The 16,811-nt window shown below is 45.1% G+C and overlaps 3 protein-coding genes across 8 annotated transcripts in view; 2 read left to right on the top strand and 1 right to left on the bottom strand.

Moving 5' to 3' along the window:
- LOC140315877 (sodium bicarbonate cotransporter 3-like) overlaps nucleotides 1-683 on the top strand; it is a 58,173-nt gene extending 57,490 nt beyond the window's left edge. For all 5 annotated transcript variants that reach the window (XM_072393471.1, XM_072393470.1, XM_072393472.1 and 2 more), the window contains one exon: nucleotides 29-683. In XM_072393471.1, coding sequence (XP_072249572.1) covers nucleotides 29-110 — 82 coding nt within the window. In that variant the 3' untranslated portion in view covers nucleotides 111-683. The remainder of the gene's footprint in view (nucleotides 1-28) is intronic.
- Nucleotides 115-11,888, bottom strand: LOC140315794 (ectonucleotide pyrophosphatase/phosphodiesterase family member 7). The gene is made up of 7 exons (XM_072393374.1): nucleotides 11,648-11,888; nucleotides 10,032-10,177; nucleotides 9,318-9,941; nucleotides 7,200-7,422; nucleotides 5,200-5,258; nucleotides 306-398; nucleotides 115-150 (listed from the first exon to the last, which is right to left on the bottom strand). The coding sequence occupies exons 1-7, from the start codon at nucleotides 11,886-11,888 to the stop codon at nucleotides 115-117; spliced, it is 1,422 nt and encodes a 473-aa protein (XP_072249475.1).
- A 1,312-nt stretch (nucleotides 11,889-13,200) lies between these two features.
- Nucleotides 13,201-15,202, top strand: mrps12 (mitochondrial ribosomal protein S12). Of its 2 annotated transcripts, XM_072393203.1 has the most exons (4): nucleotides 13,201-13,360; nucleotides 13,699-13,792; nucleotides 14,238-14,288; nucleotides 14,632-15,202. In XM_072393203.1, the coding sequence occupies exons 3-4, from the start codon at nucleotides 14,240-14,242 to the stop codon at nucleotides 15,012-15,014; spliced, it is 432 nt and encodes a 143-aa protein (XP_072249304.1). In that variant the 5' UTR covers nucleotides 13,201-13,360; nucleotides 13,699-13,792; nucleotides 14,238-14,239; the 3' UTR covers nucleotides 15,015-15,202. The 2 variants fall into 2 exon arrangements, with proteins under 2 accessions (XP_072249304.1, XP_072249303.1); XM_072393202.1 differs by lacking the exon at nucleotides 13,699-13,792.
- The last annotated feature ends 1,609 nt before the right edge of the window (nucleotides 15,203-16,811 follow it).

Raw genomic sequence — 16,811 nt, 5'->3', positions numbered from 1 at the left:
ACTTCATTTATCCAAATTTGTCTTGCAGTCAGGAGAAGCTGGCGAGCGTCGAGATAAGCGTGGAGAACGAAGACGGTCGCAGAGTCGTGGACGCTGAGACGGCGCTATGATCCATCAGCAGGCGGCTGGAGGAGGGCGGGGTCCGCCGTCCTGTCAGAGCGAGGTGAAACGTCACCGGAGGACCAATCAGCTTTCACCTCGAAGCGCGGCGCTTCTCTCTTCCTGCGTTTTCTCTGACGAGGTGAACGCTTTATTTTCTCATCGTTTTATGGTGAAACGCGGAGACTCCGACTCTGGGAGCAAACCGGCTGCTGGACGCAGCGTCCTCGGGTTTCTGTGGCCACCGTCACGCTGCGATCGGCCGCCAAACGGACGCCGCGGACGGCCGGTTGTTCCGACTGACGGTCTGAGAAACTCCTCAAGTTTAATTTTATCCTTCAACACGTTCAGGTTCTGAGGCTCTTCGCCTCCGGAGTTTTTAATTTAATCCATCATGCTGTTTCAGTTGAGTGTGTGTGTGTGTGTGCACGTGTGTGTGTGTGCACGTGTGTGTGTGCACGTGTGTGTGTGCGTGTCACTGCTGTGCCTCACCTTGTTGCCTGCAGCAGAAATCCTGAACCGTGTCACAGATGTCGTTGTTTTCGTTTCTTTGTACATTTTCAATAAAGCAGTTTGGTGGCGACGACCCGAGTCCGTCTGTTCCATAAAATCCATAAAATCAGTTCAAAGAGGAAACCTGCCGCTTGTTTAGAGAGAAGAGCTGCACAAAACTCTGTTTATTGAGGTTAATGTTTCGGTTTTTGTTATCTGCATCAACATGAAGAAAAAGCGATTGTCCCTAAACAAATAAGACCAAAAAAGAGCTCCAGAGGATGGAAATCAGGAGTCTGGGAATAATCCTGATGGGGAAGGTCCTCACAAAGATAGGAGCACAACTGCACGTGTGTTTAGATGCGACGTGACCAAACGCACGAGCGTTTCTTCACCCTGCAGAACGCCAACAAACATGTTTCTGTATTTATCAGACGCTTTTATCCAAAGCGACTTACAAATGAAGATATAACAGCTTTATAAAAGCTAACAAAAAGCTAACAATAAGCTAACAATAAGCTCCATAGAAGGAACCCAGGAGTCCGACTCTGTCAGAGGGGACAGAGTAGAGATAGGGTGCAGGCATAGAAGGAAGAGCAGAAAGATAAAGTGCAGAGATAGAGGGGGGAGGGAAGTACAAGGTAAGTGCTGGGATAGGAGATGCTCTCTGAAGAGCTGGGTTTTCAGGAGCTTCTTGAAGATAGACAGGGACGCCCCTGTTCTGGTAGCGCTCGGTAGGTCATTCCACCATCGTGGGACGACACATGAACAGAGTTTGGATTGTCTTAGGCGTGGTGTAGGAGCTGCTAGACGACAATCCTGGGACCAACGGAGGGACCCAGTTGGGACAGAAGCCTTTGCAAGAGCCTTCAAGTAGATGGAGCCGTTCCATTAAGCTCTTTGTAGCTAACATCAGGGACTTGGATCTGATGCTAAGGGCAGCCAGAGGAGCTCAATGAACAGAGGGGGGGCGTGTTCTTTTAGGCTGATCCAAGACCAGACGCACCGCCGCGTTCTGGACCATCTGCAGGGGTTTCACAGGCTGGAGACCAGTTAGGAAACCAGTTAGGAGACCAGTTAGGAAACCAGTTAGGAGACCAGTTAGGAAACCAGTTAGGAAACCAGTTAGGAAACCGGTTAGGAAACCGGTTAGGAGACCAGTTAGGAGACCAGTTAGGAGACCAGTTAGGAGAGCAGTTAGGAAACCAGTTAGGAGACCAGTTAGGAAACCAGTTAGGAAACCAGTTAGGAGACCAGTTAGGAGACCAGTTAGGAGAGCAGTTAGGAGAGCAGTTAGGAAACCAGTTAGGAGACCAGTTAGGAAACCAGTTAGGAGACCAGTTAGGAGAGCAGTTAGGAAACCAGTTAGGAGACCAGTTAGGAAACCAGTTAGGAGAGCAGTTAGGAAACCAGTTAGGAGACCAGTTAGGAGAGCAGTTAGGAGACCAGTTAGGAAACAAGTTAGGAAACCAGTTAGGAAACCAGTTAGGAAACCGGTTAGGAAACCGGTTAGGAGACCAGTTAGGAGACCAGTTAGGAGACCAGTTAGGAGAGCAGTTAGGAAACCAGTTAGGAGACCAGTTAGGAAACCAGTTAGGAAACCAGTTAGGAGACCAGTTAGGAGACCAGTTAGGAGAGCAGTTAGGAGAGCAGTTAGGAAACCAGTTAGGAGACCAGTTAGGAAACCAGTTAGGAGACCAGTTAGGAGAGCAGTTAGGAAACCAGTTAGGAGACCAGTTAGGAAACCAGTTAGGAGAGCAGTTAGGAAACCAGTTAGGAGACCAGTTAGGAGACCAGTTAGGAAACCAGTTAGGAAACCAGTTAGGAGACCAGTTAGGAGAGCAGTTAGGAGAGCAGTTAGGAAACCAGTTAGGAAACCAATTAGGAGACCAGTTAGGAGACCAGTTAGGAGACCAGTTAGGAGAGCAGTTAGGAGAGCAGTTAGGAAACCAGTTAGGAGACCAGTTAGGAGAGCAGTTAGGAAACCAGTTAGGAAACCAGTTAGGAGACCAGTTAGGAGAGCAGTTAGGAAACCAGTTAGGAGACCAGTTAGGAAACCAGTTAGGAGACCAGTTAGGAAACCAGTTAGGAGACCAGTTAGGAAACAAGTTAGGAGACCAGTTAGGAAACCAGTTAGGAGAGCAGTTAGGAGACCAGTTAGGAAACCAGTTAGGAAACCAGTTAGGAGAGCAGTTAGGAAACCAGTTAGGAGACCAGTTAGGAAACCAGTTAGGAGACCAGTTAGGAGAGCAGTTAGGAAACCAGTTAGGAGAGCAGTTAGGAGAGCAGTTAGGAGACCAGTTAGGAGAGCAGTTAGGAAACCAGTTAGGAGACCAGTTAGGAAACCAGTTAGGAGACCAGTTAGGAAACCAGTTAGGAGACCAGTTAGGAAACAAGTTAGGAGACCAGTTAGGAAACCAGTTAGGAGACCAGTTAGGAAACCAGTTAGGAAACCAGTTAGGAGAGCAGTTAGGAAACCAGTTAGGAGACCAGTTAGGAAACCAGTTAGGAGACCAGTTAGGAGAGCAGTTAGGAAACCAGTTAGGAGAGCAGTTAGGAAACCAGTTAGGAGACCAGTTAGGAGAGCAGTTAGGAAACCAGTTAGGAGACCAGTTAGGAAACCAGTTAGGAAACCAGTTAGGAGACCAGTTAGGAAACCAGTTAGGAGACCAGTTAGGAGACCAGTTAGGAGAGCAGTTAGGAGACCAGTTAGGAAACCAGTTAGGAGACCAGTTAGGAAACCAGTTAGGAAACCAGTTAGGAGACCAGTTAGGAGACCAGTTAGGAAACCAGTTAGGAAACCAGTTAGGAGAGCAGTTAGGAGACCAGTTAGGAAACCAGTTAGGAGACCAGTTAGGAAACCAGTTAGGAGACCAGTTAGGAGAGCAGTTAGGAGACCAGTTAGGAGAGCAGTTAGGAAACCAGTTAGGAGAGCAGTTAGGAAACCAGTTAGGAGACCAGTTAAGAGAGCAGTTAGGAGACCAGTTAGGAGACCAGTTAGGAAACCAGTTAGGAGAGCAGTTAGGAGACCAGTTAGGAAACCAGTTAGGAGAGCAGTTAGGAGACCAGTTAGGAGACCAGTTAGGAAACCAGTTAGGAGAGCAGTTAGGAGAGCAGTTAGGAAACCAGTTAGGAGAGCATTTAGGAGACCAGTTAGGAAACCAGTTAGGAGAGCAGTTAGGAGAGCAGTTAGGAAACCGGTTAGGAGAGCAGTTAGGCAACCGGTTAGGAGACCGGTTAGGAAACCGGTTAGGAAACCGGTTAGGAGACCAGTTAGGAAACCAGTTAGGAGACCAGTTAGGAGAGCAGTTAGGAGACCAGTTAGGAGAGCAGTTAGGAAACCAGTTAGGAGACCAGTTAGGAGACCAGTTAGGAAACCAGTTAGGAGAGCAGTTAGGAAACCAGTTAGGAGACCAGTTAGGAGAGCAGTTAGGAGACCAGTTAGGAGACCAGTTAGGAAACCAGTTAGGAGAGCAGTTAGGAGACCAGTTAGGAAACCAGTTAGGAGAGCAGTTAGGAGACCAGTTAGGAGACCAGTTAGGAAACCAGTTAGGAGAGCAGTTAGGAGAGCAGTTAGGAAACCAGTTAGGAGAGCATTTAGGAGACCAGTTAGGAAACCAGTTAGGAGAGCAGTTAGGAGAGCAGTTAGGAAACCAGTTAGGAGAGCAGTTAGGCAACCGGTTAGGAGACCGGTTAGGAAACCGGTTAGGAAACAAGTTAGGAAACCAGTTAGGAGAGCAGTTAGGAAACCAGTTAGAAAACCAGTTAGGAGACCAGTTAGGAGACCAGTTAGGAGACCAGTTAGGAGAGCAGTTAGGAAACCAGTTAGGAGACCAGTTAGGAAACCAGTTAGGAAACCAGTTAGGAGAGCAGTTAGGAGAGCAGTTAGGAGAGCAGTTAGGAGAGCAGTTAGGAGACCAGTTAGGAAACCAGTTAGGAGAGCAGTTAGGAGAGCAGTTAGGAGAGCAGTTAGGAAACCAGTTAGGAAACCAGTTAGGAGAGCAGTTAGGAGAGCAGTTAGGAGAGCAGTTAGGAGAGCAGTTAGGAGAGCGTTGCAGTAAGGTGGGAGATGACCTGCAGCAGGAGCTGGGGGGCATGTTGGGTCAGGTGAGAAGGGGCCGAGCTGCTCTGCCTTTGAACAGAACCTCAGAGAGCAGCCAGTTGTTCTTCTGTGGCTGAACTGCTGCTTTGACCCAGTTGTGACAGAAGGTTAAAAAGCGGAGCCGGAGGTTTGTTTGAGTCTGATGCTGCAGACCTGTTCCTGGGAGGGAGGCCCAGCAGCTCCCAGGTCAGATTTCCTGCAGCCGTCTGCTCAACGATGGACGAAACTGACACAACTTCATATTTTATGACACAGAACATTTTCAGGCACTTTGTTACAAACATTTTAATGTGAGCAGCATCCTTTACTCATTCATAACCAGTTCGTTCATCCATTGATGACCCGGAAACAACAGAATGAAAACGCGTTCAATTGTGTGTAAATTTATTTCATGCAGCCAACAAACTCCGGCAGAATGAAGCAGAAAATCCTGAGTTAGCCATTTGTTTCAGTAATTCCAGTGAGAAAAATGAGATGTTTGTGGTCTGATCCTGGAGCAGTTAGACCGTGAAAAGCAGCATCAACAGCAGCAGAGCGACAGACAGGGGAGCTCTCTGAGATCCTCCTGGAAACAGACACAAACATCTGATTAATGTGAGCTTTTCATCAGCTACAGAGCTGCTAACATGCTGCTTTAAAGGCGACACATTCTGCCTCTTTAAGGGGAAACAGCTGCAGGTTGTCTGAGTTACAGAACCGAACCGTTCAGCTAGAAAGCTTCAGCTAACAAAGTAATGTGGGAACAATAATGTTCATCTTTCAGAAAGGAACAGCAGGAACTCCTTAGAAGTTGGTGTATGTCATCTTCATTAGCTAAGCTGTTAGCGTTAGCTTCAGCTAACAAAGTAATGTGGGAACAATAATGTTCATCTTTCAGAAAGGAACAGCAGTAACTCCTTAGAAGTTGGTGTATGTCATCTTCATTAGCTAAGCTGTTAGCGTTAGCTGCTGCTAAAGGAAGGAATAAATCAGTAAATAAACCATGAGGAGTTATTTCATTAGCTTAGCTGTTAGCGTTAGCTGCTGCTAAAGGAAGAAATAAATCGGTAAATAAACCATGAGGAGTTATTTCATTAGCTTAGCTGTTAGCGTTAGCTGCTGCTAAAGGAAGAAATAAATCAGTAAATAAACCATGAGGAGTTATTTCATTAGCTAAGCTGTTAGCGTTAGCTGCTGCTAAAGGAAGAAATAAATCAGTAAATAAACCATGAGGAGTTATTTCATTAGCTAAGCTGTTAGCGTTAGCTGCTGCTAAAGGAAGAAATAAATCAGTAAATAAACCATGAGGAGTTATTTCATTAGCTTAGCTGTTAGCGTTAGCTGCTGCTAAAGGAAGAAATAAATCAGTAAATAAACCATGAGGAGTTATTTCATTAGCTTAGCTGTTAGCGTTAGCTGCTGCTAAAGGAAGAAATAAATCAGTAAATAAACCATGAGGAGTTATTTCATTAGCTAAGCTGTTAGCGTTAGCTGCTGCTAAAGGAGGAAATAAATCAGTAAATAAACCATGAGGAGTTATTTCATTAGCTAAGCTGTTAGCGTTAGCTGCTGCTAAAGGAAGAAATAAATCAGTAAATAAACCATGAGGAGTTATTTCTCAGATGCTTCCATTTCCCTGCTCTGAAGTTCAGCCTCTGAGAGTTGGAACTGATCCTCTTTGTGGCTCAGTTCCTTCAGTCCAGCGTTGAACTGGACCAAGTTGTTAAAACAGTGGGATGAAAAGTGTTTGCTGCACATTCACAGTCTTTAGCTAACTCTGCTGGAACATTAGCCTCAGATATAGTTTATCCACTGGGCTCTTATATCCTCTGAGGCTGCTGCTGGATGGAAGATGCATGCTCCTCAGTGCAGCTGACAGCAGAACATTTCCACCAGAAGCTGGCTTCATCCGTCCAGCAGGGTGGATGTGAGGGGGCGGGGCTTAGCAGAGGAGGCGGAGCCAACTTAAGGAGCGACGTACTTTAGGAATTAAAATCAGAACGGCTCGTTAAAGGAGGAACTTTCACAGAAAGGGAACTAAATAAATACCAGGGTTGTGTTTTGGGGAGTTTTACACCTGCTGCTGACTTCAGGCGCCCTGATATATGCTCCCAGGAGCAGGAAGAAGGAGTTTTACACTTCAGACGCCCTGATATATGCTCCCAGGAACAGGAAGAAGGAGTTTTACACTTCAGACGCCCTGATATATGCTCCCAGGAGCAGGAAGAAGGAGTTTTACACTTCAGACGCCCTGATATATGCTCCCAGGAGCAGGAAGAAGGAGTTTTACACTTCAGACGCCCTGATATCTGCTCCCAGGAGCAGGAAGAAGGAGTTTTACACTTCAGACGCCCTGATATCTGCTCCCAGGAGCATCAGACAGCTGGAGTTTAGCTTTTTTTTGGTGGCATAAATAATAATCTGTTGTTTTGATCATTTTTGCATCAGTCTGGAAACGTCTGAGTGAGCGTGTTCAGTTTTCAGGTTACTGCAGCATTTCAGCAGCTGAAGGAGAATTCAAACTCACCGTTATCCTGCAGCATGGCGTCCGTTACAGCCAGTGAGCCATTGTGTGGCGCCGGTTCGATCTGCAGCAGCTTGCACATCAGAGGGTAGATGTGGATGCTGTCGAACGGCTCCGACAAAAAGTTCTTCTTGAAGCTGGGTCCAAAGGCCCTGAAGATGGTCTTCATGTCCATCTCCCAGTTATGGAAGCCGTGGTCGCCTTTGTTCACGTAGACGATGAATCTCTGTGCAGAAGAAAAACAGAAGCTGAGTGTCGAGCAGTTTGACCTTTAATGACCTTCAGTGACCTTTAATGATATTTATTGACCTTTAATGACCTTCAGTGACCTTTAATGACCTTCAGTGACCTTTAATGACCTTCAGTGACCTTTAATGATCTTTATTGACCTTTAATGACCTTCAGTGACCTTTAATTACCTTTAGTGACCTTTAATGACCTTCAGTGACTTTTAATGACCTTTAGCGACCTTTAATTACCTCTAGTGACCTTCAGTGACCTTTAATGACCTTCAGTGGCCTTTAATGACCTTCAGTGATCTTTATTGACCTTTAATGACCTTCAGTGACCTTTAATGACCTTCAGTGACTTTTAATGACCTTTAGTGACCTTTAATGACCTTCAGTGACCTTTAATGACCTTCAGTGGCCTTTAATGACCTTTAGTGACCTTCAGTGACCTTTAATCATCTGACGCACAACGAATAAATCAAAGTTGTTTGACGGGAATCGATCATTGTGAAAAGTGTGTCCAGAATGGTGGAGGATCAAGTATCAGTTTCCCGATGAATCCAGAAGTTTGTGAACCTGTTCATGCTCCCAGCTTTCTGTCACACAGCGGGGGGTCTTTTAAATAGCTGCCACATCGATGCTGTGATGCTCCCACAGTCACCTCAGAATCACCAGTTAACCTGAGCGTCACGTTTACATGGTGATGAGAGTAGAAGCAGCAACCGTCCTGCTGCGAGGCGACGGTTCTGACCACCACAGCACTTTATTTACACCAGTTTATCAGTTTAACTGTAGTCTGGGATCTTTTCCTTGACCTGGATGGAAATTATTGATGGAATTATTCTGGAATAAGTCGAACAGATGATGAGCTGCGATGTGGCTCTGCAGCTCAGAAACTAGATAACCCTAACCCTAACCTTCCTAATGAGATCATCAAGGAAGCGTCGGAGCTCCTTTCCTCAGTATTTGGAGGATTCAGACGGCTGCTGCTCACATACTTCCAGCTCATTTCACCCAGTTAGGAAGGTTCTGAGTATTGGACCGGTCCCTGGGTCTGTTCAAAGACATCCTAAAACAACATGGTGCCTAAACACACCTCATTTCCATTTACCTGTGTGTTTTTACGCAGTCAGCTGGACTCAGGGTCACCATAACCGCTGACAGATGTGCAAAGCTCCACATTTGGTATTTTTCTGTCCAGAATTTGCCTGAAGCACACCCACATATTTTAACTTTCGGGGTGGATTTCAAAGAGAGAACCTACGGTACTGATCAGGCTCCGAACTTTAGCTGCATTTAGCCAGAAAAACTGCTGGCGTTAGACTTTCCTCTTGCTGCAGTTAATCCATCCCCAAAGTGCACTTCCTCATGCTGAACACTAGGGGGCTCCATCCTGAAATTACAAACCGAACACACGCCGGTGTTGACCCCCTGTCAGAAATGGCGTAGGAGAAGTTTGTCTCAGGTGATCCGTAGGTGTATATAAGGCACTTCTCTGTGGAAAATATAGGAATCTGAGTCTCTGACTGTACCTGCCGATAATTCAGACTTTGCTGCTGAGTCAACCAGGTCATGGGAAATATAAGAGCTTGAATAAGGGCAACTGGACTTCTTCTTGGTTGTTGGAAGACTTCATGAACTCGTTCACCTTCACAACCATTTGCACCTGGAGCCTGAGACTTAAACATGGTTTTTCATACAGGTGAAAGTCTGGTTCCCCTTATTCAAGCTCTTAGGACAGCCACTAATCCACGAAGCCGGCAGACGGCCGTATAAACAGGAATCACCTGATGCCGGTCACATTGGTGCTGATCACTTTGATTGATTGATTGATTGATGGGACACCTTTGTGGCTGTATCTTTGACCCTTACAGGTAAGGATGAAACTCACAGAGTTAAGGTTGAACCCCAGATCGGCGATGACCACGATGGGAGGCAGGCGCTCGCTTTTACCCAGATGGAAGTTTTCAGGCATCTCGTGTTTCTTGTAGACCGTCAGATTTGGAGCTTTGGACAGGGCGTCGAAAATCTCCTGCTCCTTTCCTGGCCGTGGCGTCAAGATGCCGAACCCTCCGTAGTCGAGGAGCTCAAAGCTGGCGAGCTTCAGAAGATTCAGGTAGTCCCTGAGGATGATCTCGTCCACTAGAGGTCGCTTTTTGACGGTGGTCATGCCGTGGTCTGAGGTGATGATGACGTCCAGGCTGTCAGTCAGGCTGTGGCGCTCTATGGCCTCTCTCAGGTAACCGATGGTGCGGTCGATCTGCCGGATGATCACCTTCCTGTCAGGATGGTCTGGACCCTTGGCGTGGCCCACGTTGTCCGGCTCGCCATAGTACAACGTCACCAGGTTGAAATCCTCCTGAGAGAACCAGTTCATCACCGCGTCGATGTTCTGACGCCACTCTGTCTCGTTGTCATCCGGAAATCCGACCTCCTCTACCAGGGCTCGGTTGACTGCTTGGCCGCTGTAGTTGGCTGCGCCTCCTGGGAAGTGGAACGAAGCCGTTTTCAGACCCTGAAACAGAAATGTTCAACCAAAGGATGCACATCTGAGCGTTCACAGCAGCAGTAAAGTGTTCATTCATCAGCCTGATCGATGACTCACCTGATTCTGAGCTGTGATCCATAACGGCAGCGCGCCGTTGTCCCACCACTCGGATCTGCTCAGCGTCTTTTTGTGGGAAACTTTCAGGTTCGTTTCAGTGTTATACATCATGTTGTGGACGACCTCGTGGTCCTCCACCCACCTGCCTGAGATGGACAAAGACATTTAACTTTAAAACGTAACTTTATGGTCCTACGTTACATTAAATCTTTAAGATGAAACTGTGAAGCAACACTTGAAAAGTTAGTGAACCTTAAAACTAGCTGCTTCTGAGTCTTTTCTCACACATTTGCTTTTGTTATGCACATTCGAGGGCCTGAAACTGCCTTAAACATGACAAAACTTAGATTTATATGGCTGCACGTGTGCAGGGTTCACACACAGATTTGTTGTCATGGTAGTGGTGTTACATCCCACAGCTGTAGGGGGAGCCAAAGAGCAATTAATGAGCCAAATTATCTTGTGTGACAGATTTGACCTCAAAGGGGAACTTTTAAACCTTATTTCTGGCATGAAATCCGTTCATCTGCTCACTGAGAACAGTTTGGTGAAAGTCGGCGTCCTTCTGAAGATATTTAGATAACTGGAGATCCATATAACGGAGAGAACGGGGCTTAGAGGATGCAGCCTCTAAATAAGGCATTATCTGTCTTTATTTCACCAATACTTTAAGAAGAATGAATGAATGAACGTGTGCTATAGCTCTGTTAGCTCATAGCTGCTGTTAGCTCATAGCTCTGTTAGCTCATAGCTCTGTTAGCTCATAGCTGCTGTTAGCTCATAGCTCTGTTAGCTCATAGCTGCTGTTAGCTCATAGCTGCTGTTAGCTCATAGCTCTGTTAGCTCATAACTGCTGTTAGCTCATAGCTCTGTTAGCTCATAGCTGCTGTTAGCTCATAGCTCTGTTAGCTCATAGCTCTGTTAGCTCATAGCTGCTGTTAGCTCATAGCTCTGTTAGCTCATAGCTGCTGTTAGCTCATAGCTCTGTTAGCTCATAGCTGCTGTTAGCTCATAGCTGCTGTTAGCTCATAGCTCTGTTAGCTCATAGCTCTGTTAGCTCATAGCTGCTGTTAGCTCATAGCTGCTGTTAGCTCATAGCTCTGTTAGCTCATAGCTCTGTTAGCTCATAGCTGCTGTTAGCTCATAGCTCTGTTAGCTCATAGCTCTGTTAGCTCATAGCTGCTGTTAGCTCATAGCTCTGTTAGCTCATAGCTCTGTTAGCTCATAGCTGCTGTTAGCTCATAGCGGCTGTTAGCTCATAGCTGCTGTTAGCTAATAGCTCTGTTATGTGGCTACTTGCAGCTATCGGGGGGCTTATAGAGGGATTTCTACTCACTCGTCTGTTATCGGTGAGCAGATAAACGTATTTTATGCCAGAAATAATAAGGTCGAGGTTTAAAAAAACCTAATTTCCCCTCAGCAGCTTGAAGTGAAGTTCTTATTTTTTAATTGACGATATTATCAGATTATTGATCCTGACACAAGTAGTTTCGATGGAAAATACTTTAAACTAATTTAGATTCTCTTTAGAATAGTAAAAGTTATTTATTTGTAGTTTTATTTCACATGAATACGTCGATATGAGGTACTTTAAGGTTGAACAGCAGCAGTAGTACCTGTGATGGTGGTGAAGTGGGACGGGGATGTCATGGTCAGCATCGGGGGGGTGAGGTATTTGGCTTTGACCCCGTCCACAGCCAGCTGGTCCAGGTTCGGAGTTTCCACGTCCTGGTCATAGTCCCACCTGAAGCCATCGAAGGAGATGAGCAGCAGCTTCTTCTTCTTGTCGGTCTTTGTCAGCGGCGTACCGGTGGCACAGATCACCACGGCGAGGACGAGCAGGAGCTGTCGCCTCATCTTCAGCTTCTCTCTGACTGCCTGCAGGTCAGCTGGATCTCACCTGCACAGGTGAAGTTAATGTGTGACTGAGGCTGTTGATAGAAATCTGCTGATGAGCCGTGAAGGACGAGACTTTCGACTGAGCACATCAGGGCTAATTTCACAGATCACCTTGATATCAGCTTTAAAGTCTGACTGATAAGCAGCTTTGGCTGATTCACATTTGTGTTATCAGCTGGAAAATACCTGATAAGCAGCAATAAAGTAACACATTATTAGACGGCTTCGTGTTCATGTTCCCAACTTCAGGGTCGGGTCATTGGAGGGTTCAAGGCAGAGGAACCGTGAAAACAAACGCGTTCTAATGACGGCGGAACTTCAGGATTTGGATTGCAAAGAAGAAGAAGAAATTAGGTTCATCCACTTTTTATCAAGAAGGGTTTCAAATACTTTACCTCAACATATTTATAGACGTACTCTGGCTTTTTGTTAGCACCTCTCTGCTGACATGTGCACTTATCAAAGGTTTCTGGTGGTGAAAAACATAAAGCAGCCTGACCGCCTGCTTCCTCTCAGGGGCTTTATTGCACTTTCAGTAAGCAGAGAAGTTATCAGCTGGAGAAAGACTTTATCTTTTCCTTCACGCTGTGTTCAGTGGTGTTTCTGTTCTGTGTCACACAGAGAGGATAACCGAAAGCCAGTTTCAGTCATTGTCAGTAGCCGCTAGCTTGAACCTTCCTTGGGTTAACTGTCAAATAAATAAGACATCTATCATGTTTGATACATTTTCTATTAATAAAAACAGAATTTAAAAGTTTGTATTTTATCCATCATCCATCCATCTATTTATCATCCATCCATCCATCCATCATCCATCCATCCATCCATCCATCATCCATCCATCCATCTATTTATCATCCATCCATCCATCATCCATCCATCCATCATCCATCCATCCATCCATCCATCTATTTATCATCTATCCATCCATCATCTATCCATCCATCCATCCATCCATCTTCCTCCAGAGCAGCGGCTTTACTCTGACTTCCCTATGGAGCTACACAAAAAAAGGCAAACTTTTCATTTCCATTTAAATTGATAGAATATTTATTAAAACAATAGATAATCTAGTTTATTTGACAGTAAACCCAAATAAAGAGTCCAACAGTCACTGTCATCAGCCTTTGCTTTTCTTTCTTTCAAAAATCATTACCAAAAAAGGTTTGACGTTGTGGATAAACTTCAATTAAAAATGTGTTATTTTGTTTATGTCGAACCAACCCGGAAAGACTTCCGGGAGCACTTCCGGGTTGGCTGAAGAATTACTTCCGGTTTATATGGGTCACGTTCACGCTGTGTTGTGAAGTCCTTGATGTTTACCTCACTTAAAATGTTATAAATGGTTTGAAATCGGAGATTATAGGTTATTCTTATTAAACCGGGTATTCTCCGTAATTCTGACGGTTTATTCGGGATTCTCTGAGCAGGTTCGTACATTTACACAATAACAATTTAACGTCTGAGTTGAGTCCCGGAGGCTACGTAACGTAAGCCGTTAGCTATGTTGTCTGTGGTAGAAACTTTTAAAATGTTATTTCACAGAATATTTCAATAGTGTTTAGTGATCTTTTCGTTTTCCGGTGAGTTTGGTAAAAAGCTCCGTTCTGTTTGCATGAGCGCAACGCTCCAAACTCCATTGAGAAAATATGACATTGAAGTGATTTAGCTTATAAGTAAGTCCCTGATGGTTAATCAATAAAACTTCGAATATTATTAAAATACTTGGAAGTTACTTTATATTTCGGCATGTGTGTTCAACCCACAGAGTTAATTTGAGGAGGTCAAACCTCCCACAGCAGGTGTAAATTGCTGCTGGAATTCAACACCTCTTCAGCCTTCTGACAGCACCGTGGAAGCAGGTGAAGTTGTGGCTGAAACTCTGGATCATCCAAAGATGAAAGTCAGTCAGCCAGAGTGACTGTGTTGGATTTCAGGAGGTCACCCTGAGATCTTGATCTGAGATATATTGTTAATTATTCCTTTTTTTAGTGTTTTGCAGGGCAGAACTTCTTAGATTTTTTGTTAAATAATCGTACAAATCCTGAAATTACTTTATTTTTTACTTTGGTTGAGTATTTTATTTAAGCAGCTTTGATATTAGACACTGTTGTTGTAAGGTGCAATATAAATAAATGCTGATTGGTTGATTGATTGGTAATACACTGTTGGATATTATGCAGGTTTTTAAGTTTGCATCACAATTTAAAGGTGATGACAAAAAGTTAATCATTGAAACAAATCCAAAGAGATGTTTAAAAGAAGAAGAAAAACCCTTTTTTTTTATCGTTTCCTGTTTGATTTCAGAGATGTCGTCATTATGGAGCCTGAGACCAGCGCTGACATCACTGATTCAAGGTGAGCCTGTCAATATTCTGGCCTGCTTACACAAATGAAAGCAGAGTCCCGACCCAGGGTCGGTTCAGTCCTTGTACCTGAGCATTTTCAGAGGAGTGTTTTTTTTGTTAAGCCACTTCAGTGATGTAAAAACTCTCCTTTCTGCCTCATTCTGTGTTTATATTCATGTTTCAGTGTTCGCTGCAGCTGTTTCCTGTTTTATATGTAAAGGAATGAGGGCTGATCATAGAGCGGTGTGTCAGTTCTTCTCAGTCGTACATGTATATGTGTGTATGGGGGTGGGAGGGGTGGCATGTTTTATCATTGTTGGGTATCAACCTGTTCACGGCTGTCCCCTCTGCAGCATCCCAGCTCGCCTCCTCCTGGACAGGCCCCCTCCTCTCCAGGACCATGGCCACCCTCAACCAGATGCACCGACAGGGAAAACCCAAACTGCCCCCTAAGTCTGTGGGCGCCATGTTCGGCCGGCCCCAGCTGAAAGCCGTGGTTCTGAAGACCATGATCCGTAAGCCCAAGAAGCCCAACTCAGCCAACAGGAAGTGTGCTCGGGTGCGGCTGTCCAATGGGAAGGAGGCGGTGGTGTTCATCCCCGGGGAGGGACACAACCTGCAGGAGCACAATGTGGTGCTGGTGCAGGGCGGGAGGACGCAGGACCTCCCCGGAGTCAAACTCACGGTGGTCAGAGGCAAATACGACTGCGCCCACGTGGTGAAGAAGAAGCAGTAGAAGCAGAGACAGACGCTGCTGTGATGAGACAAGTTCCTAAACTCTGACCAGACGTGTGCTGCTGCCCAGCAGGGACGGATGTTAGTGAGGTCCAGCTGTGATGTCAGAGGAAAACATCTGGTTCTCTCTTTTTCTTTGCTCAGTTCATCCATCTTCTCCACAATAAACACATCATGGTTAGAAGCTGATGGAAGTCTGGGTTGTTTCTTCAGTTCTCTGAACAGATGCCTTAAAATGAGTCAAATGAAAACGAGTGAAGTCACCACGCATAGATTAGTTCCTGATCTATTTTATTTTGTTGGAAACATCCCAAAACTATTCAACAGTCAAACAATGGCTTTGAAAAAATGTTTTTCTTAGATCAAGTAGAGAAAAAGGTGTGGAGTCATCCTGTAACTTGCATTTCTAAAACTAATACCTGCATGAGTGTAAATATGTAAATGAGTCTGCAGTTAACAGCTGTTTCACCAGTTTAACCAGCTGTTTCGTGAGTTTAACCAGCTGTTTCACCAGTTTAACCAGCTGTTTCCTGACTTTAACCAGCTGTTTCACCAGTTTAACCAGCTGTTTCCTGACTTTAACCAGCTGTTTCCCTAGTTTAACCAGCTGTTTCACCAGTTTAACCAGCTGTTTCGTGAGTTTAACCAGCTGTTTCACCAGTTTAACCAGCTGTTTCCTGACTTTAACCAGCTGTTTCACCAGTTTAACCAGCTGTTTCCTGACTTTAACCAGCTGTTTCACCAGTTTAACCAGCTGTTTCAGGAGTTTAACCAGCTGTTTCACCAGTTTAACCAGCCGTTTCCTGACTTTAACCAGCTGTTTCACCAGTTTAACCAGCTGTTTCCTGACTTTAACCAGCTGTTTCCCTAGTTTAACCAGCTGTTTCACCAGTTTAACCAGCTGTTTCGTGAGTTTAACCAGCTGTTTCACCAGTTTAACCAGCTGTTTCCTGACTTTAACCAGCTGTTTCACCAGTTTAACCAGCTGTTTCCTGACTTTAACCAGCTGTTTCCCTAGTTTAACCAGCTGTTTCACCAGTTTAACCAGCTGTTTCGTGAGTTTAACCAGCTGTTTCACCAGTTTAACCAGCTGTTTCCTGACTTTAACCAGCTGTTTCACCAGTTTAACCAGCTGTTTCCTGACTTTAACCAGCTGTTTCACCAGTTTAACCAGCTGTTTCAGGAGTTTAACCAGCTGTTTCACCAGTTTAACCAGCCGTTTCCCTAGTTTAACCAGCTGTTTCCTGACTTTAACCAGCTGTTTCACCAGTTTAACCAGCTGTTTCCTGACTTTAAGCAGCTGTTTCACTAGTTTAAGCAGCTGTTTCCTGACTTTAACCAGCTGTTTCCTGACTTTAACCAGCTGTTTCCTGAGTTTAACCAGCTGTTTCACTAGTTTAACCAGCTGTTTCCTGACCTTAACCGGCTGTTTCACTAGTTTAACCAGCTGTTTCCTGAGTTTAACCAGCTGTTTCCTGACTTTAACCGGCTGTTTCACTAGTTTAACCGGCTGTTTCCTGAGTTTAACCAGCTGTTTCACTAGTTTAACCGGCTGTTTCCTGAGTTTACCCAGCTGTTTCGTGACTTTAACCAGCTGTTTGACTAGTTTAACCAGCTGTTTCGTGACTTTAACCAGCTGTTTCGTGAGTTTAACCAGCTGTTTCACCAGTTTAAGCAGCTGTTTCCTGACTTTAACCAGCTGTTTCCTGACTTTAAGCAGCTGTTTCACTAGTTTAACCAGCTGTTTCCTGACTTTAACCAGCTGTTTCCCTAGTTTAACCAGCTGTTTCCTGACCTT

The sequence above is a fragment of the Leuresthes tenuis genome, unplaced genomic scaffold, assembly GCF_036924035.1.
Source record: "Leuresthes tenuis unplaced genomic scaffold, fLeuTen1.0.hap1 SCAF_10, whole genome shotgun sequence".
NCBI classification, from domain to species: Eukaryota; Metazoa; Chordata; class Actinopteri; order Atheriniformes; family Atherinopsidae; genus Leuresthes; species Leuresthes tenuis.
This window is presented reverse-complemented; position numbering and strand designations above follow the sequence as displayed.